Source organism: Diceros bicornis, chromosome 21, assembly GCF_020826845.1.
Source record: "Diceros bicornis minor isolate mBicDic1 chromosome 21, mDicBic1.mat.cur, whole genome shotgun sequence".
Classification (NCBI taxonomy): domain Eukaryota; kingdom Metazoa; phylum Chordata; class Mammalia; order Perissodactyla; family Rhinocerotidae; genus Diceros; species Diceros bicornis.
Window position 1 is genome coordinate 25407486 of NC_080760.1, and position 26309 is coordinate 25433794.

Genomic DNA, 26309 nt, shown 5'->3' on the forward strand with positions numbered 1-26309 from the left:
TAAAAAAATGTTTTGACTAGCACCACCTTAAAAACTCTAAAAAATATCGAAATCCATGAACAGATTTCTGAGGGAGCACATATGAGCACAAGTTTTACCTCAAAGGAATATTTTAAAATTCATTTTCATAAAAACAATTTTTCAAAAATAAGCTAACAGACCCTTAATTCTATTTGTCTTAGCCGGCACCACTCAAAACTTAGAAAGCTGAGAAGACAAGAAGAGAAGCTAAAACTATCATTGTACAACACAACAGACTATCAATTCAGCATTTTTAGGACAACTTGGTACTCATTTCATTCCATCTAAAAATTAATGACCTTGTACTTGGACCTGACAACCTAGTCATAAATATCCAACTGTGATAATTTCAAAACTCTCTGCCATTGTGGAAGTCTTGGCCCTTCATCTTAAAAAATAAAATTACCACATAATTTTTTATATTCCTTTTTTTTTAAGCTTTTAAAGGAATGCCCATGCTCTTTCCCTATCATGGGCAAAGGTTCCAAAGACAATTCCCAAAAAAAGGAATGCAACCGGTAAACAAAGAAATGGAAGAGAGATCCCCCTCATTAATAAATAAATATAATAGAAAACAGATGAAGTATTTTAAAATCTAAAACATAGTTCTGGCAAGGTGTGGTAAGGCTGACACTCACACTTTCTGGCAGCACAATAATACAGACAAGTCCTTTGGAAAGCCATTAGGCAATGTGAATGTTGACAAAAAAATCATATTCTTTTACAGTAATCCTACTACTCACCCTATTCTAAGAAAATAATCCAAAATACAGAACATTATATTCATAATGATAATCACAAACATATTTTCTTACAAAATAACTTCAGGTTTCTTTACTGATTATTATACTAAGACAATGTTAATTGTACAAAATTTTAAAATTGCAAAAGGTATAAAGGAAGAACATTTTACACATCCACATTCATTTAGCTCTTTACTGACCACCTACTTTAAGGCAAGGAATTATTAAACACTGAAGATTGAGTAGTGGGTGTGACAATCCTTCCCATCATAAACCATAATTCCACTACCAAGAAACAAACATTATTAATATCTTGGTGACTTCTAGTTTATTTTTCTGTTCAAATACATTTACTACATTTTTTAATTGGCTGACACTTATGACTAGGAATGCTATTGATTTTTCTATCCTGACCTTTTTTTGTTCAATAACCATACTGACAAAAGGAAACAACTCTCAAATGCAAGAAAATCTTAAAGTGTTCAATTTTATAATTTAGGTACAGTTAAAAAGATCATAGGCTTATTACATCCACAGTATCTTCTCATTTCTAGAAAATGATATATAATATATATGATATATATAATATATAATGTATATAAAAGGATTATATATACAATATATATTTTACACAATACTCAGACTTGAATATGTATAAGAAATGTCCAAATACACAAAAATTATATACTGCTGTAAATCCTGAAGCTAATAATATTAAAACTAGTTTCAGATATATATTAATAATACAAAAGATATCCATTATGAGATAAGGCTCAAAATGGATATAATCTAAATATTCACCTTTGAGTTTTGCAATCTCATGGCTTCCTACTGGGTCCTGGATTTGTGAGAAGTTCTTTTCCCCCTGGGAGGATTGACAAAATTTGGGGAAACCATGACCAGGTCTCCAGATACAAAAATTAGAGAAAAGGGCCCAAACAAGTGAAGACAGTAACCCAAGCAGGTTAGAAGAATCAGAAGACAGAAAGGCATGGGACTGATGTACCAGGGCCACAGAATATGGCTCTATTGAATGGCAGAAGGGTGCCCTTCGTACCTCGTGAATAAAGGACCTAGGTTTACGTGTCTAACAGAAGGAGCTGGGAATCTGGAACAAAACTACTGCTTTCTGGAACCTGAAGAACTCTAGTGTCCTATGCAAGCCACCCAGGGTCAGCTGAAGGAGTCAGGACACTGACACTAGTATAAAGAGCCATAAGTACCCAGGAAATGTTGGCTATGTACAGACACTGTGCATTCTCCTTTAAGCCCCACAAGCCTGAAAAGCAGATTCCATCTTCTGTCCCCATTTTACAGAAAAGAAAAACAGTTATCATAGATGTGTCCAATGTCAAATAGTTAATGAGTGGCAGCCCTGGGGAGACAATCTCAGAACTGTCCAATGGCAAAGCCTTTGCTCTCTTGACTGCTTTGCTATTCTGCCTCCCATCATTTGAGGGCTGGCAAAAATAGAAACAGATGGAGCAGGTGACCATCAGTGGAGTCCCAGGTTGGGGTGGCATCGAGGTTAGAACAGGTTGACATCAACTGCAGATGCCACGTCATCAAGGAACTAAAGGCAGTTCGCACACGAGACACCAAAATATTTACCCCTAGATGTCTCAACTTGCAATTCTACATTATGACTCTTCTGTAAAGTTATTCTCACCAAGCCTTTTAGGAACTGGGTATTTCACCTAACAGATTTGATCCATATTGCAGGGAGAGCTCCTTCTCCACGTTTTCAGCAGACCAGTTAAGAAAATATACGTTTTGGTCATACATACACATATAGAGGGAATATGAATGAATGAAGTATATAAAGACTGACATTTCCTATATATCTGCTTAAAATCCTGAACCTGTCCACAATAGGATCCTTGAAATTAAATCACAGTATAGCAGTGCTATATCAGACAGCATTCTTGTCACATAAAAATTTAGCGTCCTTTAGAGTTTAAATTTCAAGTTAGAAGAGATAAAACATTTAAGACTCAGCAGTTTTATTGCCACAGACAAAAATTTTAGTTTTGCTACATATCTTGGCATGTTTATTAAATCAAATGTTTGCTTTTGTTTACAGTAAAGTCTTTATGAATTCAGAGCTTTAAAATATTAAGAAATTAAAATTAAGCCAGAAATGTTCAAGTAACTTCATCCCTGTGACAGTTTACAACCACCCACCGTTTTCCTAGGCAAATGCTCTAGGAACTTTCCTTAAAATGCATTATCTTAAACCTTTCATTTACGAATTCCTGCAGAATTACTTAACATATTGAAATGAAAGGTTTTCTTTTCAAAATACACAGTCTCTCTGCCCACAACACTATCAGCACAAAAGGTCATTTATTAAAGCTATAATATCCCACCCACTTAGTGAAAATAAATAAATACAATAAAACAGACCATAACTCCCCAGCCCATCAACCAAATGGATTAAAAATTGGGTGGCTCACCTGACTGTGGCTATAGAAATGTGAAAAGTATTTGGAAGCTAAACACAAAGCTAGGTTCAGGAAAAAGGAGTCCCTCCCAAGAGGCAAATAACCTCTGAGGAGACAGGTGACAGATGTGCCTACAGACCAAAATAAAATAAAGATCTGGCCAACCAAGCTGGGAAGAAATTTAAACACAACAAAAGCTCATGTTAGCACATGCTGGTGCCAAATGGATCCTGCAATCTTCGAGTAAAGCATTTTGATGAACTGAGCAGTAAGTCATGGAATTGAAATGAAGAGCTTCTAAGCATCTACCTCTACCACAAATGCTGCCCACATTTTGCCACAGCACAGGCTAACATTGTGCTGGGGTAAAAGATTTGAGACCTTGCTCTTATTGTGTTTTTAATAAGTGGTAGGAATCAAAACCAAGTCTTGAATCAGCACAAAATACAAACTGAATATCTCTCCAAGAGTGAAGCCAAGTCTAAAGAAAGCCGAACGTGTCTACAGAAGATGAGGAAAGGGATCCTGGAGAAACGAAACATGTTTGTGAGCAAAAATAAGATTATAACTCTGGCTTGTGATTAACTCTGGCCAAGCCTAAACAAACATTTGTTTTTCTTCCAGTTATTATTGAGTCATATGGCCACCGGCAGGAACTGTTATCACTTCATTTTCTGCAGAACGTTTCAGAAACTTGAAACCTCCCACACTTTCCCCATGTGAATACTCTGGATTTTTAAACAACCACGAAGTGTTTGCTTCCAAAATTGAATACATTTGATGGCCTGGTAGTACAGCTGACCCATCACAAACCGTTTAGCAGGGAGAATAGGGAGAAAAATTGAAAAGTTACTTGACCAAAGGATGCAATGATTAAAAAGTTATTATGGGACAGTTATACAAGACAGCAATTTAAATTAATTAAATCAGCATCAGCATTAAGGCTGTCTACATTGTGTCTTTGTCTCTGTTTTGCTGTTCAATCACTCAAAATGGAGAACATTTGCAAGAACACAGCCTGAATTGCTCAGAGGTAACATTTCAAAAATTTGTTGTAATCTTCGAGTTACTGACCCCCACGAAGCACCTGCTCAACAGTAGATGAAGAGAAAGATGCCAAGTAAGTTAACAGCCAAGTATCTTGCCCACATTCTGTTAACATAATAAGAAAAAATCTATCTAGAATCTCAAAGCACACACACTGTGTGTGCTACGAGCTTAGTAGTAAAATCAATTCTTGATTTTTGTGATGCTGTTTTATGAAAAAAAAATGCCTCTTTTAGGTGAATGTTTTTCTCTAAACAGTATCTCTCCTAAAAAGCTACAATTGCTTATACCATCTTTGAACTAGAGATAATTTTAAGGAAATCTCAAATACCAACAGATCCAAACTGACCTCCTATAAGTCAACACAGTAGAACACAGCTTCCTGAATGTTATAGCTTGTAGTCGCTCTAAAACCTTTTGATTTTGCTACTCTAACATCATCTTCAATTTCATCTACAAACAATTTAAAAGGAGTCCTGCATTTTTGCCACTGAACTGGGTAAAGAAAAGCTTTATTCTGAGTGGATTTCCTCCAATGCCAGCCTATTCCTTCCTGCGTTTAAATTTTCACAGAGGTAGTCACTTCTGCTTACCAGATAATGTGTTGCATTTTGCCTAAAATGAACTTGAAATGTAAAACACCAGGTTTCATAGCTCCAGCCAAGTTAAGTACGTGTGTTTTATAACAGATGCTAGCCAGAAATGCAAATGATTTCTACAAAGTTCTAATCCTGTTATCAGTCCCTTGAGACACACCCCCCTTACCCTTCATCTCTCCTCTGGCTACGGTTCTACATTTTTATTGCATGTTTTAAAAAAGAAAAACATTAGTAAAGATACCCTAGATTCTGGTTTAGGAGTCCCAAGAGATGACACTGAGGTGTGGACTTGAGCAGTTTTCTAATTAAAAAGTCAGATGGTCTGTTTCTCTTAGAAAAGCTTCAACTCCCAGTGTCTGCACAGTAGAGGCTTTGCTCATAGCTTCTTGGCCCAAGTCCACTTAGGATCTGCCTCAACAAACCCCTTCCTGAAGTAGAGTCTAGCAAGCAATGAAGAAAAGAAGAAAGGACTTGTACATCTTAAATATGTACAATTTTTATTAAAAATAAATTTTAAAAATAAAAAATTCTAAAGGGACTTGGAAATCTGAAGAACACAAATATAATTTTCAAAGAAAATTCATTATATAGAAAAAGAAATTTGAAATATTTTAACAAATAGATGAATAAGAATCAAACACACTGAACTGTTTTAGCCATTGATGAAAATACCAATCACAGCTCCCTTCTGGTAAAGTTTTTTTTCAAGTAATATACCTCCTTTATGAACTTCTCAAGCAATTAGCATCAACATTTTTCTATGGTGTCTGTGTTCCTGCTTTCAGCAGTCGGTTATTGCTTTAATTTCAGTTGTAGCAGCTTTTAAACTTTTAAAATCCTGAATTGTCTCATCATCGTAGCTCATTGTTTATAAAATAACCTATTATAATGAAAAGCCATGCATCTTACCAGAAAAAATGCATATTTTATCAATTTCTTTCAAGCTTGTGGATCAGGGAACCCCATACCAAGAAGACAGCAATTATATCCAGACTCTGGAATAACTATTTGCAATTCATCTGGGGCTGTGACATAGATCACAATCAGAATTCAAAAAAGAAGCTGAGAACAGAGCTGTCAGAAGTCACTCTCCTACATTCTTTATCTAGAGATTATCTTCTGTGGTAGCCTCCTCTAAACCAAACTGCATCAAAAGTCTAGGAACTTGGTATACAAAAGCCTCACCAGATTCTTGGTTTAGATTATGGTGATGATGATAACAGCTACAACAGCCTAATAAGTGAGTGCAAAAAAAAAAAAAATCACTATATCAAAGTGTAGATTCTGAAGTGATTTATGGAGAGGTAATTTCTGAACACTATACATAATAAATAATAATATACATTTTTTATTTTGTGTTTTGGGGCTTCATCTGAAAAATTCATTAAGATAGCCCTTGCCAGACATTTCATGGATTATTTAAAATATAATATGCAATAAAATTTACATCACTATAAGATACCACTCTGATAAACGTTCATTTCCATTAGACATGGGCGTCAGTCAGACCATGAGTAAACTTAAAACTTAACTAGTGCGGAGTCAGCCGTTTGCTGATCCCATTCTGTTCTCACATAAAGCTGCTTGCTGTCCATTAGCAGAACCCAGTAACGCTGTAATTCTCAAGTAGTCCTTGATTGAACGCTCTATAAACAATGTAGTAAAAGTAAGAAGCGAACTCTTTATAGTTAGTGATTAATAAATCAGCTAGTTTATGCCCACTGAAAACTGACCAAGGAAAAAACACGGAAAAGGAAAGATATTTGAATTAGGTTATGCAAAGGCACAAAAATACATGATTTTGAAGAAATATAACATATATACCTTTCTCCCAGGGCCACAGAACTGCCTTCAATTATCCGCCTTCACTTAAACTGCCACCATCTTATGAGTTTTAGAGTAGGGATGTTCTGTGCCAGCCTTTGGAGGTCAAAATTCTGTAGTAACTTTAGGGAATCACCTCATACCAGAAAACTGAGATAAATAGAGAATAAGCTCTAAGTGTCCAGAGAACAGCCCCGGTTTCCCCAAGAACCTTTGAGGGTGGCTGGGCTGCCCATGGTTACTGAATAAAAGCAGGATGTCTCTTCCAATTTCAGATCCAGTACGCATTCGATTTAGAAGCTCTGAGGACAGCAGAGGGTTGCTGGCCTCCTGTATTAAGAGGGAAGATTACACTGGCTGAACAGCAAACTGTCTTATCTCAGACTATGTGAACATTCTGAAAACTCTATTGTAGCACCATGACCTAGCCCCCAAACCTCTTGAGATTCTGGCATCATCATAATCTCCTAAGAGATACAACAATGTCACTATATAATTTAATTATACAAGATTTCACCAGGTTTAATTTCCTCTGCATCATAAGTATCAGAAATTGAGATCTAAATTTGGGAGTATTTTGACTCCAAAATTCTTTGACTCCTTTACAGTACTGGCTTTGTAGCCTGAAATATCATTAGGAAGTACAATTTAAAACTCATTTTTCCCTTTGTTGATAAAATGAAATAATATTTTGCATTTAAAATACTAAAATGATTTGTCCCCCCACCTTAGAAAAATCGATAATAGCACTCCAAAGCTTTTTTCTGGTCAACAGGAATTATATATTTTCTTTCTCTAGTTCATGAGTGAGAGTAGTTTTGGCTAACAGCTCATTCTGATTTTGTTGTTGTTAAAAGGAACAGATGATAAAACATTTTTTAACAAGTTTAAATGCATGGACAAGCTAGTTTTGCAACAAAGGTATAAAATGAACTTAAATTGTAGTTGCTTTCTGTATTGGAGCTATCTTTGTTTCTTACTGGGCTTCTCTCTCCAGTAGCGGACAAATGCACTAATTTTCTCAATATGGAAAACACCAGCATTAAAGCCAATAAAGTCGAGTTTAAGATAATTACACTAGATTTCATCAAAGCCACTTGGCACTCATCAAAACTCAATCGCAGTTGGCTGATGAGATTTCATCAGGCTGCTTAAGAAGCAGGGAAATAAACAAAGTGGAGAGACAACGAAAACAATGTGACAACTGTCAAACAAAATGCCGAGCACAACATTGAACATTTCCCTAAACACAGTGCTGAAACCACTAATTCTCATCTCCGTCCCCCCAACACATACAAATATACAAGAATAAATGACCACATATTTTAAATTTTCAATCATCTTTAATTGTACATTCATTTGTTCCAAAATACTAAAAGTTGCATAAAATATAAGCAATTTGAGGGCTGTATGGTTCAAAAAAAATTTTGAAATATGGGTACTTAAGAGGTCACTACCCTTGTTTGAACTCCTTTAAGCAAGTCCTTAATAAATGTAAGCTATTATAAAAGGAATGGTTCAAATTAGGCTACTACCAATGTTATAGTTCTGTAACTAGATATGCTCACATGTCATCCACTGGTGGAAAATTTCACATAGTGGTTCCTGGGATACACAGGTCTTATGTTTCTGATAAAGTAGAAGCAAACTGTTAATGGCAAAACAGAGCACACTGCTTCAAACAGCACTACAGAAGCTAGCCAAATAGCTCTTAATTCAAAGCACATTTCATCACTGTATTAGGTCAATCTGCATGCTTAGAGTTGACAATTATACCAAATAGAGGAAGATCTGCAATGCAACAGACACTTGACTTTTGAGGCAGAAATTACTTTAAATTACTCAAGTTAGCAATACCACTCTCAACATGAAAATACAAGAACAGTACAAGAAGTCCTTGCACACATGCAAGACGGAGGCGTGTGGTTTCCTTCTACAGGTTTTGACTTCAGATGAAAAGAAGAAGAGAGTGAGAAAGGGATGGGAGTCTACACAACATACATCTTCCAGGGATTAGCATTGAGTCGCTTTTTACCATTTCATTTCATCTGAGGTTCATTTCCTTTAGAATTTTCAAGAAAGAGGTAGTTTGGAAAATAGAGTCTTCATATCAGCTCAAGTCCATTGTACATTTTCTATGTATAATTCCAAGATAATAATCAAAGACATTACTAATTCAAGTTTCTAGCTTTTGTTATTATCTTGGATTAGACATTGTAATAATTTAAGACTGTATCAATGACTAAAAGTGACCATAGATCTGTATCACCAAAAAGTGAGTAGAAAAGATGTGAGATCTACCAGAATTTTCTCCCAGGAACAAGGGAAGATAATACCTACTGAATAAAATGCTCAAGTGGCAGCACAAGAGGAAATCAAGTTGTTTGGAGCACATCACGTGCTTGTCCACTTTATGTCACACTGAACTGGATCTAATTCATATTTCCAAGTGAAAAATGGTAAACTAGTTAAAGGGAGGAATTTTTTTTATTGGTCCATCATAGAATCTTGCTGAGTCCACTGTAAAAAGTAGATACATTACCGAATTCAGTCCATGCTAAGTTTTATCCCACTATTTTGAGAGAAAACACTACAAAAATAAAAGGCCAGTCACCATAGAGGATATATATGAACAATCCCACTCGCATTACCTCTGAGGAATTCCCAGGAATTAGCAGGGGTTCAAAGACAAAGAGGCTGTATGGGAGAAAGAGCTCTACGTGTGACGTCTAAGCAAGAACCAAGCTTATCTGCACCTTAGTTTTCAACACGTAAAGGAAGGGATGTAAATGAGTGCAACTGCAAGATTTGTTTTATAGGAAGACATGCTTTTTTCCAAAGGAAAACTCATGCAGAACTCCCAACATGTAAAAGAGAAAAAAAAAAAAGCTACTCTCATTCAACCAGGGTGAGAGATCAGATCCTTACCCGCCAGGCCTCCCCAAGAGCCATGAGAAAACCCATTTCCGTGATATCCTGCGTAGAATCTAGTTTGACCACTCCTGAATCTGGGTCTATCGCTGCCTTCCCTTCTATAAATCCTACCCTCTCCTCAAGATTAAATTATTAGATATATAATGGGTTTAAGAAATTGAATTTCCATAGCAAAAAAATATCTTTAGGTACAGTGAAGCAACATATATTACTGAATTGGTTATACATCTAGACCCATATCCCTAACTTCAGGCTCACTTTCGTATGACATAGGTGGTTAATTCACTTGTTATAAACTATGTATCATATACTATACCCATGCTTTAACTTCTTTTTGAATATTCATATGCCCAAGCTTGAGGTTTATGAATGAATTACCACAAATGGGCAGAGACCTCCTCATCCCTGTGACAATTCTTCAGTCAGTCTCAAATTTTTCTGGCACTGGTCAATCCATGAGGCTCAATTTGGTAACCAATTCTTACTGATTTTGAAGAATTTCCTGAGTTCATTCACTCTCCTTATTTCTACTCCTTTTACCTGAATTTTCCCCTTTTGCACCCTAACGCACGTGTTGTTTCAAACAGATCCTCCATGGATACATTAACTGTTAACCTATACACATCCTATTTTTTCACACTTTTGCTCATTTGATCTTTTCCTTTCACTCTACTCATTTTCACTTATTCAAATCCTCCCATCATTTCAGGTCTATATTCTGAAGTCTCAGCCCTTCAGCCACCATTCACTTGTCCCAGTCATCCTGCAACCTTCATCCCTTTCAACATTTGAGGCTTACTCTGTACTGGGCCCTATGGTAATCAGGATACTCAGTGACAGTCCTGGCCATTTTTAGAACTTAGTGTTTCAGTTTTACCACCTAGATTACACTGTAAATGAGGTGAAAGGAGTTCAACTTCGAATATGTTGACACATCTGTTAGCTGGAATGCAAACTAACCTGTACTTCCTCTGCCTAACAAAGGCTATTGCAATGTTCCACGTAAAGAGAATAAAAAGCCTTCAAGTCAAGTAGAGACAATAGAAATGAAGATGAATGGATAGCAGAGAAACAGGACTTGGTGGGTGGTTATTTAAAAAAATAAAATAATAACAACAACCCACCTTTTCTGATGCTTGACTCTGTGCAAGGCAAGATATGAATGATGTTATGTAATCCTTATTACAATCCTATGAAGCAGGCGTCTGTTATTATCCCCATAATACAGATGCCGACACTGAAGCTTACAGAGATTAAGTAAACTTCCCAACTTGGCCTACTTTTAGGTGGTTGAGCAAGGATCTGAATCCTGTTTTGTCTGAATATGAGGAAGAGATTCAAACGTAGGTCTGAGAGCCTGGGTAACTGGGAAGCTAATGACGTTTTTAAAAAGGATAGCCATTCCCAGGAGAAATAAGGTATTGAAAGGACAGCCAAGTATGTTTCAGCTATGCTTTGTTTGACCTGCTGGCAGGATATCTAGGGAAGATGCCCATCACCAGCCAGATCTGTGGGACTGGGGCTCAAATGGAAGATAAGTCACATCTGAATGATACCTGAAGCCATGAGGTGTGTGGAAATCAAAGGACAGCAAAGAGGCAAGAGTAAGCCAGCCACGGGGAGAATGGAAAATAGAGCAGAATTAACAACAGAATTACAACAAAATGTAGCAGAATAATAAAAACTCACTACTTGCACATATGCTCATTTACTCCTCACAACAACCCTGTGACATAGTATCCCCATTTCATATATGACTAAGCTTTGGGAAATTAAATAATTTGATCAATGTCATTCACCCAGTAAGAGACCAATGCCAAGATGTACCAAATTTACAACTTATTCCACTATTTTTCCATACTGTTTTTTTCAATATGCAGTCATTCACTATCACTGAAGGTATAAAATAGAAGCTAGTTGACTCTTTGTCAAAAACACCCAAGTGTCTCGGGAGGGTTGGAGGGAAGGCAAGAGAAAGAGTCATGAACAGAATGGGTTAAGGGACTAGAACTGGGGGAGCAAATACATGATACGTTCCTTTCCACCCCATACCACAAACACCACAAATTGATAACTATATAGTTTTCTCCTGAACCCAGTGTTTAACTCAAAATCCTGCTCAACTCAACGTTCCAGGCAGCTGCTAGTAAACGACATGATAGATAAAACCACCTTAGGTTATTAAATTGAAATTGGACCTTGTAGGAACATTTTCATGTTCTGAATAATCTGAATAATATTTAACTTTTGTACTTTAAATTTTCAGAGTATTCCAAGCTGGCCTAAGGGAAACCCATTAGAAGGTTAACATCATAAGCTAGAAAATAGGAAATAACACATCCAAAGATCCTGGTAAATGGCAAATGGAAGTAGCAGTTAGAAAGCAAAAATAGTTCAGTTAGGGTGAATGCAAAATGTGCCTCAATTTAAAAAAATAAACTTCACTAATACAAACTGGGGAATGGCTTGGTTTAGAAAGTTGGCAGAAGAAGATATAAGGGTCACAGTGGACTGCAAGTCAAAGCAAACTCCTGCCCTCTTTAGAAAAGCAAGCATAACAGAAAAATGCATAAACATGAGAACCCATAAGTATTCTCTGATAAATCTCCCAAACTCAGACTCTGCTTAATGCTCTGCCCCAAATCTGGGATGTGCAGTTTATCTTCTTACTTACACCTTACCAACAGAACCTCAGTCACTTCCATCTTCAATCAGCAGTCTACTAAAATATCTCCAAGCTCAAAAGTCCCCTGTGACTCTCCACTGTGTACAAGGTAGATTCATAATCCTGTCCTCTCCAGAGAAGCACTTCACAATCAGTATGCAACTTATATTTTTGCTGTGAGCTTCTGTGACTGCCATTCACACACTCGGAGCTCCAGCCAGGCTCTTCTGCTTACCCTCCCTGGGACACCCAGCATCTACATCTTTCCCCACAATGTTTTCTCTGTCTAAAACCATCTCTTCCCTTTTTTAACGTGTTTTCCACCCGCCTCTCCTAATATAATTTAAGTTTTACTCTTCAGAAAGTATTCCCTGGCCACAACAGCTAAAAATCATACTTTTTCCTATAATATCAGAGCCTGTAACAATACTTAGAATTACAATTTCAACTTTGCTTCTTGTTACTTTGTAAAGTGCATTTTCTTTTTCCCTAATGAGACTACAAACTCTTTTGTTTATATCACCCCTTGTTCCAATTTGTTCATTTCTTTAGAACATAGGAATTAATAGATGTTTAAATAATTTTTTCTGTGTGTGTGAGGAAGATTAGCCCTGAGCTAACAACTGTCGCCAATCCTCCTCTTTTTGCTGAGGAAGACTGGCCCTGGGCTAACATCCGTGCCCATCTTCCTCTACTTTATATGGGATGCCTCCACAGCATGGCTTGACAAGCAGTGCATCGGTACGCATCCAGGATCCAAACCCCGGGATGCCAAAGCAGAGTGCGCACACTTACCGGCTACACCACAGGGCCGGCCCCCAGACGTTTAAATAATTTTTTTGATGAACTTCCAGACATGGCAACGGAAAAATCATGGACTCTGTTGGAAGCTCAACTCCAATACTTACTACCTGAAGTATATTGAGGAAGTAGGTTCAAAAGAGGAATTAGAAGGCACCTTGTAACATATTTTAATAAAGTCAATTTAACTCAGTAAGCAGTTACTCAAAATCCACGTGATTCTTTCATATCAAATAGTTTTGACAGATTAAAATCACTGAAGGCCAGCCTTGGAGAAGAAACAAAAATCACAAAAGATTATTTAAAATATTAGTGCAGTGCTTGAGATAATCATCAGAAAGAGCTCTGCATCTAAATATGCAACTCCTGATCTTACTTAAGAACCTCTGGGGCCGGCCGAGTGGCGCAAGTGGTTAAGTGCACGCGCTCCACTGCGGCAGCCCGGGGTTCGCCAGTTCGGATCCCCGGCGCGCACCGACGCACTGCTTGCCAAGCCATGCTGTGGCAGCCTCCCACATAAAGTGGAGGAAGATGGGCACGGATGTTAGCTCAGGGCCAGTCTTCCTCAGCAAAAAGAGAGGAGGATTGGCAGATGTTAGCACAGGGCTGATCTCCTCACACACACAAAAAAAAGAACTTCTTACCATATAGGAAAGATGCCAGTCTTTTTGACAAGTTCAAAGAGTAACTGACTCTCAGTACAAATACATATTCTCTAGATTCTCTAGATACCATGAAGTTCTAAATGTATTCAATACTCACTGAAAGAACCTAATGGGTGATTCTATTCAAATATAAGCGGTAAGTCAAAAAGTCCCGATTCCATATTGCCTGTGCCTCTATCAGGTCACATTTCATGATTAGCCTGTGCCTCTATCAGGTCACATTTCATGATTACACCTTCAGTTTTCATCGAGGGGTCAAGACTCCCAAGCTGCCTGCTGCCTTCTGGAAACGCACGTTTGTGATGTGGATGTTGTTGAAGACACTGTGCACCATGTTACTCACTGCTCTGGATGTGATTCCCCATTTGAGAAATAGGTTTAGTGTTTGTCTCCTTATGAAACTAGAATATTGTCTTTACGGTGAGAATTATCATCAATTTCCTAAATTGTATAATGTAGGTCCCATCCCTCCCACACACACATGCACACACTTGAATGTGTCTGAAATTGGAATGAGTATTGATATTTGTGTGTATATATGTGTATATGTATATACATAAATATATATTTATATAAACATACATGTGTATGTGGATATGTATATATGTGTTGTGTGTTGTGTATATATATACACACACATATGTGGTGATTATCCCTCCAAAAGCTTTTATTAAGTCAATATTGCATTCTATAATTAATCATTTATTTTAAATTAAGATAGAAAGAACCATATCCACTTATTCCCTTTCCTGGGGGAAACCCAAAGCCAAATTTTTGGCTCAACCAACACATATTTATATGGTCTATTTTCTTTGTCAGTCCTGAGCTCTTATTCTAATTTAAGTTTTTCATAGTTCTGATCTTTTACATTTATTTTGTTTTGTTTAAGCATATTATCAAATATCTTTTCACATTAAGTTATCATTAAATCCTTTAAGTAATGGGCAGAACATAAGGGTATAATATCAATTATTAAATGTCTCTTGACTATACAAGTTCAAATATTTTACTCCTAGTTTCTAAAGTCCCCAAATACAAGAAAATAATACTGACACATAGAAATATGAAGTCCAAGTATTATATACACAGGTCAATTGTAAAGCAAAATCTACTGCCTTTATACATTTTCAGTTTAAATTAATTCTAATAATATTTGCCACCTGAAGCTTTTTGCCTCTCTCTGTTGCACGAAGTAAATTTATGATCTTAACCACTTGTGTAGTATGATAACATGAATCATGCTGGGCTTTTAGTAAAACTCTGTCATTATTTCCATTAAAATGTTTTCTTCCTGCCCCCCTGATCCTGGAGGATATCTAAAAGTACAACTCTAGCTCAATTCAGTAGCTGGGTAAGTATTTACAGGAAATCTCAATGAGCAAACCGCCTGCGCTCTTTTTATCAACACCATTGAAAGATCCTAGAGAGGTGTCTGATGAGGAAAATAAGTTGTTCTAAGAAACCGTTAGGGGATTTATACTTGAGACTCTCTTATCTCATAAAGGAAAAAAAAAAAAAAGTCCCCTATAAGGAGAGGGGAAAAAAAAGCTCTACCACTGACACCATATGTGTCCTATTAAAGTTGTTTTTATTTTAGAGTGTTGTAAAAATTGTTTTATATATACTACATTAAGATCAGAGTAACTTACTGCTGTGTAAAATTCATAAAAGAAAAGCCCCTTTGGAATTTTCCTGTCCTTGCTTTGTTACACATAGAACATGGGGCCTTTGGTGGCATATGTAGTTGAGAAATCCTTTTTACGAGTACCCATAAAAGAGACTAGTACATGTTGCTCCCGACTATAATTAAATGGGGGCGAGCAGAGATTCCAGATGCGAAGCTGTAGAGAGGGGCACAAAGGTGTGGCTTCTTTCACTTGCCCGCTCCCTGGCCCCTCTGGCAAGCAAGGCTGGCACCAGGACAGGCTCAAAACGAAACTGGGAGAAGAGGTTGTCTTATATCTCCTCCCTCGGCCTCCATTTAATGGGTGCTTTGCACACTCTTAGATTTCTTTGTCTAGGCCTGAGACTGCTCTTCTTCCTGCCCTCTCTGGATTTTTCATGATCTCCCAAGCACACTACAGTGGAGCCCACTTTTCTGCTCCTCCATTTCCTCAGACCCTGACCCTCTGACATGTGAGAATTAGTAAACCTGAAAGAAATCATTGCTAAAAAAACAAAACACCACCACCAACAGGTGCCAATGGTTGTCCCCTACCTACTTTCCAGGAAAGAAGTAAAAAAATAAAGTGGTGAGGGGCACAGAGAGGGTAGGGATACTTCCCAAGACACTGACTAAAGGCTCACTGTTAAGATCACTGAAGGAGGAATTTCAGGATTTTAGCTCCTGAAGAATTGTTTGGGGGCAGATGGATCTTTGTTAAACATCAGTTTTATATGATAATTATACATTAATATTTAAAATGTGGCTGCCTGTGCGTGACTGTCCCAGTTTATAATCACTATAAAATAAATATTATAATTAGCTACCATGTGTTCAGAATACCTGGGAAATAGTACAATTTGCTTAAAGTGACTAACACAAATCACTGATTTTAAAAGAAATATAATAAAGTATTCAAGCACAGCAAACAGGAGCAACAAGAATTCCTTTTTATTTATTTTTTTGTGAGGAGATCAGCCCTGAGCTAACATCTGCCAATCCTCCTCTTTTTTTTCTGAGGAAGACTGGCCCTGGGCTAACATCCGTGCCCATCTTCCTCTGCTTATATGGGACACCGCCACAGCGTGGCTTGCCAAGCAATGCGTCGGTGCGCGCCCGGGATCCGAACCAGCTAACCGCGGGCCGCCGCAGCGGAGCGTGCGCACTTAACCACTTGCGCCACCGGGCCAGCCCCAAGAATCCCTTTTTAGATGCTCTCTTCTTCATGTAAAAATTTCAATATCTACATTCCTGATAACTCTGGAAGTTTCAAAAGAAAAGAGGCTTTCTCTTATCCTCTCTCTTCCAAACTACTCTTGAGGTTGCATGTACAAAACAGACCACATAAATTGCAACTCAAACGTAAACAAAATGTAGAGAAATAAAGAACATATGTCTAAAGCATATTTTCTTGACCCTATCCTACTGAAAATGTGCTCATTTCCTGCTGTCAATTTAATCCATCACAATCTACAATCATCTTTAGTTATATTATCTAATACCCAGTCCACATGTTGCTGTCAGTTTATATACAAAAAACAAAGATCAGAGAGGTTTTATTACTATTGCCTTTTAAAAAGATGCTTGCAGAGATTCAGGTTCTAAGTTGCTAAATAATATTTTCTTTTATTTCCTACCAAGTTAAAAGTCACTTAAAAAAAAGTAGATAATGGTCAAGTAATGTCTTATAAGAGGAATGAGTTATTTTCAAATTGAAATAGTATGTAGTAGCAGATTTCATATTTAAATTTTAGCATAGTTCTGAGCAAATACAACTGGGGCTTCAAGAACTGCACCATATTGTTACTCATAACTGTGGTATGGTAAGTTGAGGCAGCCACAAGCAAAAGAGAAAGCTATCTTAACATATATCAAAGCATCACCTAAATTACTTTAAGAGTCTGACTGTTTAAATGTGTCAGAAATAAAAAAGGCATGCTGGGCACAGAGCCACTACATGTGGGAGTGGAGCTCAGATCACAGTGCTTCTGTGCAGGCCAGGGAGCAAGGGGGCAGAGATGAGTGCTGGGTATGGCTCAACACAGGCAGCCTCAGCTGGAGGGCAATTTTGAAAGGCTAAGGACGAAAAGAACAATCTTGAAGTTCCACTTTGTTTTTTCCCAACACACTGAGGACCAATGACAGTAAAATTAAAGAAGAGGTCTTAGTAGGGACAGTTGAATCAAAGCAAAGCCAGTGGCTAAACACTTTGGCATTTATGAAATGACCTTTGGGGTATGTTTCACTAACTATTTCAAAGTGGAAGATGTTGGGAGGGGGGTGGCGATGGCAGGGTGTATATTTTTAAAAAGTATCTGTAGAGCAAAAGTAAAATGATGCATTAGGATCAAGGGAGAAATAGTTTTAAATTGGCTCCTTTGATATTGGACAACCATGGCTTTATTTTTGATTTTTATTATAAGGATAAGGAAAAGGCACAGGAAAACTTGGGTTTCCTAGGCAACAAGACATTGGTCCTACTCTTGGCTCTACCGCTATGGCTCTACCGCTAGAAACTGGCTATGTATCACTCTGGACCAGTCAGGGCCTCGCTGGATCTCTGTTTCTTCCTCTTCCCTAATAAATAGTGGAAGAATCAAGGATATTCACAAAACATAGCCATTGAGTCAACAGCCAAAAGAATTTCCCCTAGGTCTTCAAAAGATCTTCATTCAGATCTCTGATCAAATGTTACTCCTTCAATTTCCCTGAACACCCTACATGAAATAATACACTCCCAACCCAATCTTTTGCTAGCTCCTTATCCTGCTTTACTTTTCTTCACAGCCCCATCTCCACATGAAATTATGCACTCATCCACTACTTTGCTGCCATGATTTCCACTAGGAAGGGCTCTGTTCAAGACTCTTTGAGCAATATCATGCCTAGACCAATGACTGGTACATAACAGTGCTCAATAAATATCTGATGAATAAATTAAAATTAGTTGTCACAGGACTTTAACGAGGAGTCTCATACAGATGGGACAGAATATTTCAGGTTGAGGTTATGTTTACCAATCCTGAAAAGAGTAGATTACAGCCACCTCCAAATGACAACATTTTCCTCTGTACTTGAACAGCATCCAACTTTGTACCTCAGCAACCATGATTTTGTTCTTCCATTTGTCATTTAATTATGATAATAGCATGTTTATATTTTTCTATGAATATATTGCCTAATGTACAACATGGTCCAGACTTGAAATTCCTTCCATTTAAAGCTGCGGGTTATATATTAATAGAGTAAATTAGTTCCAGTGGGGTGAAATTCTACTAATTAGCATGCTTAGAGTAGGACAAAGAGCAGACAATTATACCTCCAATAAGTTCAGTCTTCACTTTTATGTAGTCCATTCTTTGTTTCCCCTTGTTTTCTACATTCATTGTTCAATTGTTTTTCTCTGTCACTCACTGTCCATCTTTCTTTTTTCCCCATGGTCTTTTATGATCCCCTCTCTTTTCTCCTTCTCCATCCTCCTGCTGTCTTGGTAGCTAAACCACCAGTCATACGCACATCTAAAAAGAGTCTTGCTTAGTCTTTGAAGGTTGACTATCTGTGAGGAGGGAGGAGGAGGAGGGAGGAGGAGGAGAAGGGAGGAGGGAGGAGGAGGAAGGAGGGAGGAGGAGGAAGGAGGAGGAGGAGGAAGGAGGAGGAGGGAGGGGAAGAAGGAAGGAGAAGGAAGAGGAGGGAGGAGGAGGGAGGAGATAGAGGAAGGAGATGGAAGGAGGAGAAGGAGGCAGGAGGAGGGAGAAGGAGGAGGGGGGAGGAGGAGGGGGAGGAGGAGGGGGGAGGGAGGAGGAAGGAGCATAAAAGTTGCCAGATGTGAAAGGCTTGGCAAATGCACAGTTCAGCTACTGGAAAAGTGTTCAGTTCTTTGGTTGTGAAACAAAGCTCTTGGGCTTAACAAGTCTCTTCCTCACCCTTCACATGACAACCACAGAACTTGTCCATATCTTTTGGCAATTAGTCTCAGAATCATCAGATTTTAGAACTGGACTGGATCTTAGCTTACCCCGGGTACCCTCAATTTACAAACGAGAAAACAGAGGCCAAGAGAGGTTAAGTGACTTGCCAAGAGTCAGAGAATTAATGAGTTGACAGGGTGCAGAAACCCAGATCTCCTGACCACCAGACCAGAATCCTGAAGAATGAGTGTCAAAAAAGCCCAGGACACATATATATGGTGATGGATAGAAATTAGACTATTGGTGGTAAGCATGATGCAGTCTCTACAGAAACTGATAAATAATAATGTCCACCTGAAATTATACAATGTTATAAACCATTTATGATCCCCTCAATAAAATAACGGGGAAAAAAAGCCCAAGAAACTCTACAGGTTATGTAATCAGAAATCTAATCAAAAAGAAAAGTTTGGGAATGAACAGAGTAGCTTCAAGTGTAAATCAATCCACAACTTAAGATATTTCCAGATATTCCTTCATGTTTTAAAAGCAAGTAAGTATACGATAATTAAGGAAAAAATAGGCTAAAGCATTACACTGTTGTGTATGTGGTTTTTCTTTTTAAACCCACAGCCATTTATTTTCTCATTATTAATAGTTTTCAGTGTAATATCTTATACACTTAGTGACTATTCCATTCCGCTGACCTCTAACTTACGCTTTCCAGTAATCGAAAGCAGCTGATTGTAACGTGCCGGTGCTTTAGTGTGAAGGAGGTTACGGCTGCGTTTGTGTGCAATCAGGTTAAGACTGGCTCCAACAGGAGAAAAATCCGTACACATGTTGAAAAGATCTGGAAAATGCCTGTATTCCCAACCTGATTACGACTTACATTTTTGCATGGTTTGTCAAAGCAGATCACTGAAATCAAGTCAAGATGTAAAATGGGAAAAAGTGGTTTTCTTCTCCATTCTTCCATTAATCGCCATGACCTATGGAAGAAAGGAACTTTTCCCTCTCTTACCTGAGGCAAGGTGGGGTACTCCACTGGAAGTTATGCCAATTTTTGCCAATTGGTGCTCAAATTTCAAAATTAATTTTCTAGTTTGCATTTCTTATGTTTGTAAATAAAAGTTATTTTATTGCGGAGTAATTTTACATTTCTATCAACAATTCTATTTTAGTTCCCTTTTTACAAAACATAAAACAAAAAATTCCAACATAACTTTTTAAACCTACTAACTTTTTAAACTTACTAAGCTTTTATATAACTTTAAAAGTTATATAAAAATTGAATTCATTAAACTGAAAATGTAGATACAGGAATTAGAGTGATAGCCAGTCTCTCCTAATAAATAATACTGGTAAAACCTAAATACAAACTAAATCCGAGTTCACTACTGGTTCACTTGTCAAAAAGAGAATATTAGCAGATGATACATAAGCATTTGTTTTGACATAATAGAATATAACCTGACACTGTCAGGAATTTAAGACCGTATACTGTTGTTGAAAGCATAAAAAATAAAAATGCAGTAAACATTATAGGTTAACAATCTAACTTATCTACAAAATTCTCAAGCAAGTCTGGAGCTGGGTCAAAATAGTTTTGAAGAGGAGGGGAATGTGCTGGCTCTTGTTACACATAAGCATGTTTGTTATAGGAGCATTTTCAGGTTAATGTTTGCTATTAACGTAAACCACAATTGGGGGACCACGTTGCTGGAAGAGGAATGGGGGGGGTAGTTATATAAACAATATACAACAAAGAAAGTCTTTATTTCCATTACCTGAATACATCAGGTTTGTTTTTAGGCACAAGGTTGCAGGTTAAATGCTCTCAGCTATCCAAGAAGTGGCTTATTAGTTTTGTAAGAAAATATTTTCTTATATTTTGACTGAAAAATACCCAGTTTAACTGAACAAAACCATCCTTGTTAGTGAAAAGCAGACCCAAAAAACTTTGTTTCAAAGACCCCACAGAAAAAAAGCAAAACTAATTCAAGAGGAAAAGCCGTCTTCCTCATAGCAGCTTCTGAATCTGGATCTAATAGTTGTCAAAGGCTGGCTGGAGTCTTCAGGTCTTAAAAGTTTTGTCTTCCTCCATGGGTCAGAGACAATCTCTATGAGGCAGCATAATACAGATATAAATCCATTTTAAGCAGATATATACTCTCTGGGCTCTAGTCGCAAAGCTGAAAAGCTATGCACCAACAGCAAGAATGAGGCAAACAAAAGTGTTGATTGTTATAGGGCAATTTTCCACACGCAACTTTCTTTTTTGCTTTTCTATTTTGGGCACTAGAAAAATCCCAACTTCATCTCTGGCAATTTAGCATCCGCTAGTGATAAAATAAACGATAAAAAGCGATTATGCTTTAAGAACCACAGTGACAGAGCTAAGAACTGCATTTCAACATACTGACTCAGCCTCAACCAGCACCTGAGCTATGTATGCTTCTCTTAATTTGTAAATGGGCCTAATCCTGTTATTACAGAATAATTACTGCAAATCAGCACAATTACTACAAAGACATGAATAAACACACACATACCAGTAGCTGTTTTCTACAAATTATTATCAAAACAAAGAGAACCAGCTAATTGTGGTAACATTAAGACAACATTTATTCTTCCCAGTGTTTGGGCAAGTTTATTTTAAGTTGTCATCTTCAACTAGTAACAATGCAGATGATTTTACAGATTCCATAAACCTTTCTAATCTAAACTCTTCTCAACTGAAAGTTGGCGCTTCCCTAACAGTAACATATGCAAAAGCCTGATTTCATAAGAACCACTTTTATGGTACATTAGCAAAAAAAACCCAACATATACACACACTTTTAGAAATCGCATTTTAGAAAGCTCATTTGTAAGGTACTCTTCTGAATTATTTCCAAGGTACCATGAAAGTAAAGGAAATATTCACTATATATTCTTCACAATTTAAGCATTCATTTGCAAGAACGTACAATGTGGAATTTTACCCTCTCACTAATGTTATTATCAAGTTTCCTTCGTGAATAAATACTCTACTGGGAGGGAGAGTGGTTAGAGAGGAGGAGAATTCAGACAGCACACAGGCCACAACAGTGATTATCCAGACTCACCTCCTGGACAATGCCTCATGGCCATCTTACATCTCCTAGATTCAGCGATGGTTGGACATGGTATCGTGTCTTTTGCGGGCTTTTTAACAATTTGTCGTGTTCTGGTTTCCAGACCCCATTTAAATCCACATGTGCGATTATTTCTGCTACAAGTTCCCCATTCACTCCAATGACCAACTTCACATCCTTCTAATAAAGATAAAACAAAAAAAATTCAAACAGATAATTTGGTGTCCATTTTCTCCAATGTCATCTAATTTATATAGCAATGTTTCTCTATTCCCACCACCTTCAGATACCAAAAATTAAGTTGTACAGCCCACAAAGACCTATACTCGCCTTTCAGGAACTTTAATTCTTTGAACCATAGGGTTACTTTCATCTACAACAAACGACTGTCACATAAGTAATTTAAAAACTATTACTTTCTATTTGTCTTAGTTCGTTTTTTGAAGGGATGCTACTGGTCCATTCTAAAGACACTAAAATATATAATCTTTAACAATTCAACACCTAAAACCTACAGTAGAAGATATTATTTTCATACCATGACAGAAGACAAAATTTTACAGGTTAATTCTGAATGCCCCCACTGAAATTCACAAGTGTGTTAGTTTTATTCTGGAACTAAGTACTTGGTGAAAAGGATAGGGAGTTTGTTTCCTGTTTTCTGATTATCTCAATTCTTTCAATAGGAAACCACAGTATGTATTTCTTTTTCCTTAGATTGGTGCTCTATGTGACTCTAGTTTAAAAAGTAAGTAAATAGGGTCACATATTTGAAAATGTGTGTTTTTCCTAAATATATAAGCTTTTAGCATTTCTTTTTGTAAGTTCATATAGTGGAAAAGTAGGCTACCCTTCAACCCCCTCGGCTGGGGGAGGGAACAGAAGGATAAAAATATGCAAAGTTAAATGTCCTCATCAAATTCACCGCTAAACAGCCTCTTCACACTAGCAGATGAGGACCCAGGCCCAGAGTCCACACACAATATTTCAGCATTCCAGATCTCAGCAGGCTTCACGGTTACTCTTAGATTTTTCAAAGCTATTTAAGATTTTTATTCAGGGGAATGCATAGAACTCTATTTGTAATTTGTTTATATTTAAAGGTTTCATAAGCATTTCCATTGAACATTTGTAATGGGTGTGGGTTTTGCCTCTCAAAAGCAAATTCGACATTCTGAATATGCTCTTCTAGTGACTTTATCTTTTAATAGGGTGTCGCCTGTATAAATGCATTAACTCACACATAAATAGGAAAGTAAATACACATTTCTTCAAAAACCTCTCATTTAAATGGGTTCTCTGCAAGCTTTCAAATATATAATTACAGACTATTTCAGCAATATTTCTGCAGGAAAAAAAGTTCTCAATTTTCTTTAAATCTCCATTTTAAGGAGATGGAAAATCTCATTTATAATACACAGCTCTGTTGTACATCATATCAGATGTATAATACGTCATATACAATTCAGCGTGGCAGGGGTCGGGGTGGGAGTGGTGAAGACCCCATTACACCTAAGATTAGATTCAGACATTAGTCAAAACGTAGGTCCTGACATCTTTACCTTTTAATTAGTGGTATAAAGATACCAAACTGTTTTTTCAAACACTCAAAAAATATAAAATTAATAAAATATGTATTCGTAATTATTATTCACAAACATTATATGTGTATATATTAAATTATACATTCTAGATATCTAAATTTAGTAAAAGTAAAATTGTTTTAATGCACTTTGCAACATGCAGTCTATCATTAACAGAATATATTTGGCACAAAAAATTTCTTTCTGGTTTTTTTTTTTTTTTTTTTTTAACACAAATGGTTAAGCAGGAAGCTCCACAAGTAATATACATAACAGAAGTGATAGACCCGTTAACTACATGGTACTACTTGAAAATTTTGTTTTTCTTCTCAACAAAAATGTTTTTCTCTAACAGTTACTAAAAATGTAAGATAATTAAGAAATGGATGTATTACACAGATGACAAACATTATTATCACCATTTAAATAGTTTAACCCAGCAAATGTACAACTAGCAAATTTTGTAGCACGATGTAATACACAAGACTACCCAACGTCATGATGGCTAAAGAATTCAGCAAGTCAGCACAGAATTTAAATAATTTTCAGTTCCAATTAACAACAAGAGAACCAATTTGTTTTTAGGTTGACTATATCCAGCATGTTTTCAAGAAACAGGTGTTAAAATAAAAGTTGAAATTTGAAAGTTACATGAAAAACTACTCACCCACACATTCCATGCTTTCATCTAATGGTGCAAAACCATCTGGACATTCATCAAAGCAACGGCCTCTATGCAAATAAAAGCCTACTTTGCACTTGGTACAAAAGTCTTTGCTGAAGCAGGAATCACAGTTTTCTATTCTGCATCCTAAAAACAATTTTAAAGAGAAAAAGAAAATTTCAGTCAAAGAAGCTTACTTGTTTTGCAAATAAAACTTCCACAGACTCATCAGTTAGTTCAATTGAAATTCAAGTGGTCAGAGAAATATGTGGTCAGCTCATTTGTTTCCTAATATTAGCCATCTCATTCTAAATAACTCCTACTGCTTCCAGCAGCTCACCACATCAATAAGCTAAGACAAAATTGCAGCCCAAGGCCCTGGGTAGCTTGAGACCCTTCAGAAATATTTGCAACTCCAAATGGGATTAAAACAAAGAATTAAAAAGAAAAAGAAAACATCTCCACTACAAATTACATCGCTGCTGGGATTGAAATCTGTTCTGGTCTTCAAAATACCTACAATGAAAAACACAATGGGAACACTCTAATCAGTATCTTCTGTTTCCGTACAGAAAAATAAAATTCTGCTTAATACTAGCCAATGCTGGCATTTGCTCTTATCAGAAGGTGTCTTAACTTGGAGGGGTAGTTGAGGTCATGTTTTTGAAAACTTTCAATGTGCCAAAGGCTTTACATTCATCTCCATTTAGTTCAGAATAATCCTACAAGGTGGGCAGTAGTATCCCTATTTTTCAAAGAAGGAATTTGAGGCTAAGAGAGATTAAGTCAAATAGCTAGTAGCGGCTGAGTCGGTTCTGAAAGCCCCCAAAACTGATTGGCTTCTAAATCTGTTCTCTTTTCTCTATAACGCCCTGAGTTTCGCTGGGAGCCGTTTGTGAAACAGAAGTGCTTTCAGGTCTGCTAGGTCTAGGTTTAAATCCCAGCTCTGTCCTTACCAGCTCTGTGATTCTGGACAACCTCATGCCTCTCTGAGCCTCTATTTCCTTCTGTATAAAACAGGGATGTTACCGACTTTACAAGGATCTTGTGAGGATTTGTAACAACACATGTAAATCGGCTGGCTCATAATAGGTAGTCTGCGCATAGAAGCAATAGCGGATTAGAAACATGTCTTTTTCCACTAAACCACACACATTACAACAAGGTGTAAAAAGATGCAATAACTTAGAGGCTTGTGTTCTAGGTCAGATTCCCTGGTAGGTCAGCAACATCTGGGCCAGAGATAATCGGCTTGCACAGGTGAAAATAAATTTACTCTACACTACTCTTCAAGGAGAAAAAAGGAGAGAAGTTTGGAGGATTCGTTAATTGAAAGGTCAGGTTTTCAACACATTATAGTACATTATCACTTGTAACAGATTTGATTGATGGCAATTAACAGCATGTAAAGCTCTATGAAAACTCCATGGCATCACTCTTATTCATTTAACAAGCCTCTGAGTGCCAGCACTGTATTTAGTGCTTTAATGATTCAGAAAAGCTTTAACATTTATAGTTCTTGCAAGCAAAGAGATAATGGAAGAGAAAATGAAACCAAAACATGAAATCACTGAATATTAAAATTTTGCAAATTGAGCAAATAAAATAAAGCCAGAAAGTAGAATTTAA

The 26309-nt window shown here is 37.0% G+C and overlaps 1 protein-coding gene across 1 annotated transcript in view; it reads right to left on the reverse strand.

Moving 5' to 3' along the window:
• The window catches only part of RSPO2 (R-spondin 2), a 155764-nt gene that overhangs the window by 28085 nt on the left and 101370 nt on the right, over window positions 1–26309 (reverse strand). Inside the window, exons 3-4 of the mRNA XM_058564789.1 lie at window positions 24684–24827; window positions 22425–22613 (exon numbers count right to left, since the gene is read on the reverse strand). Coding sequence (XP_058420772.1) covers window positions 22425–22613; window positions 24684–24827 — 333 coding nt within the window. The remainder of the gene's footprint in view (window positions 1–22424; window positions 22614–24683; window positions 24828–26309) is intronic.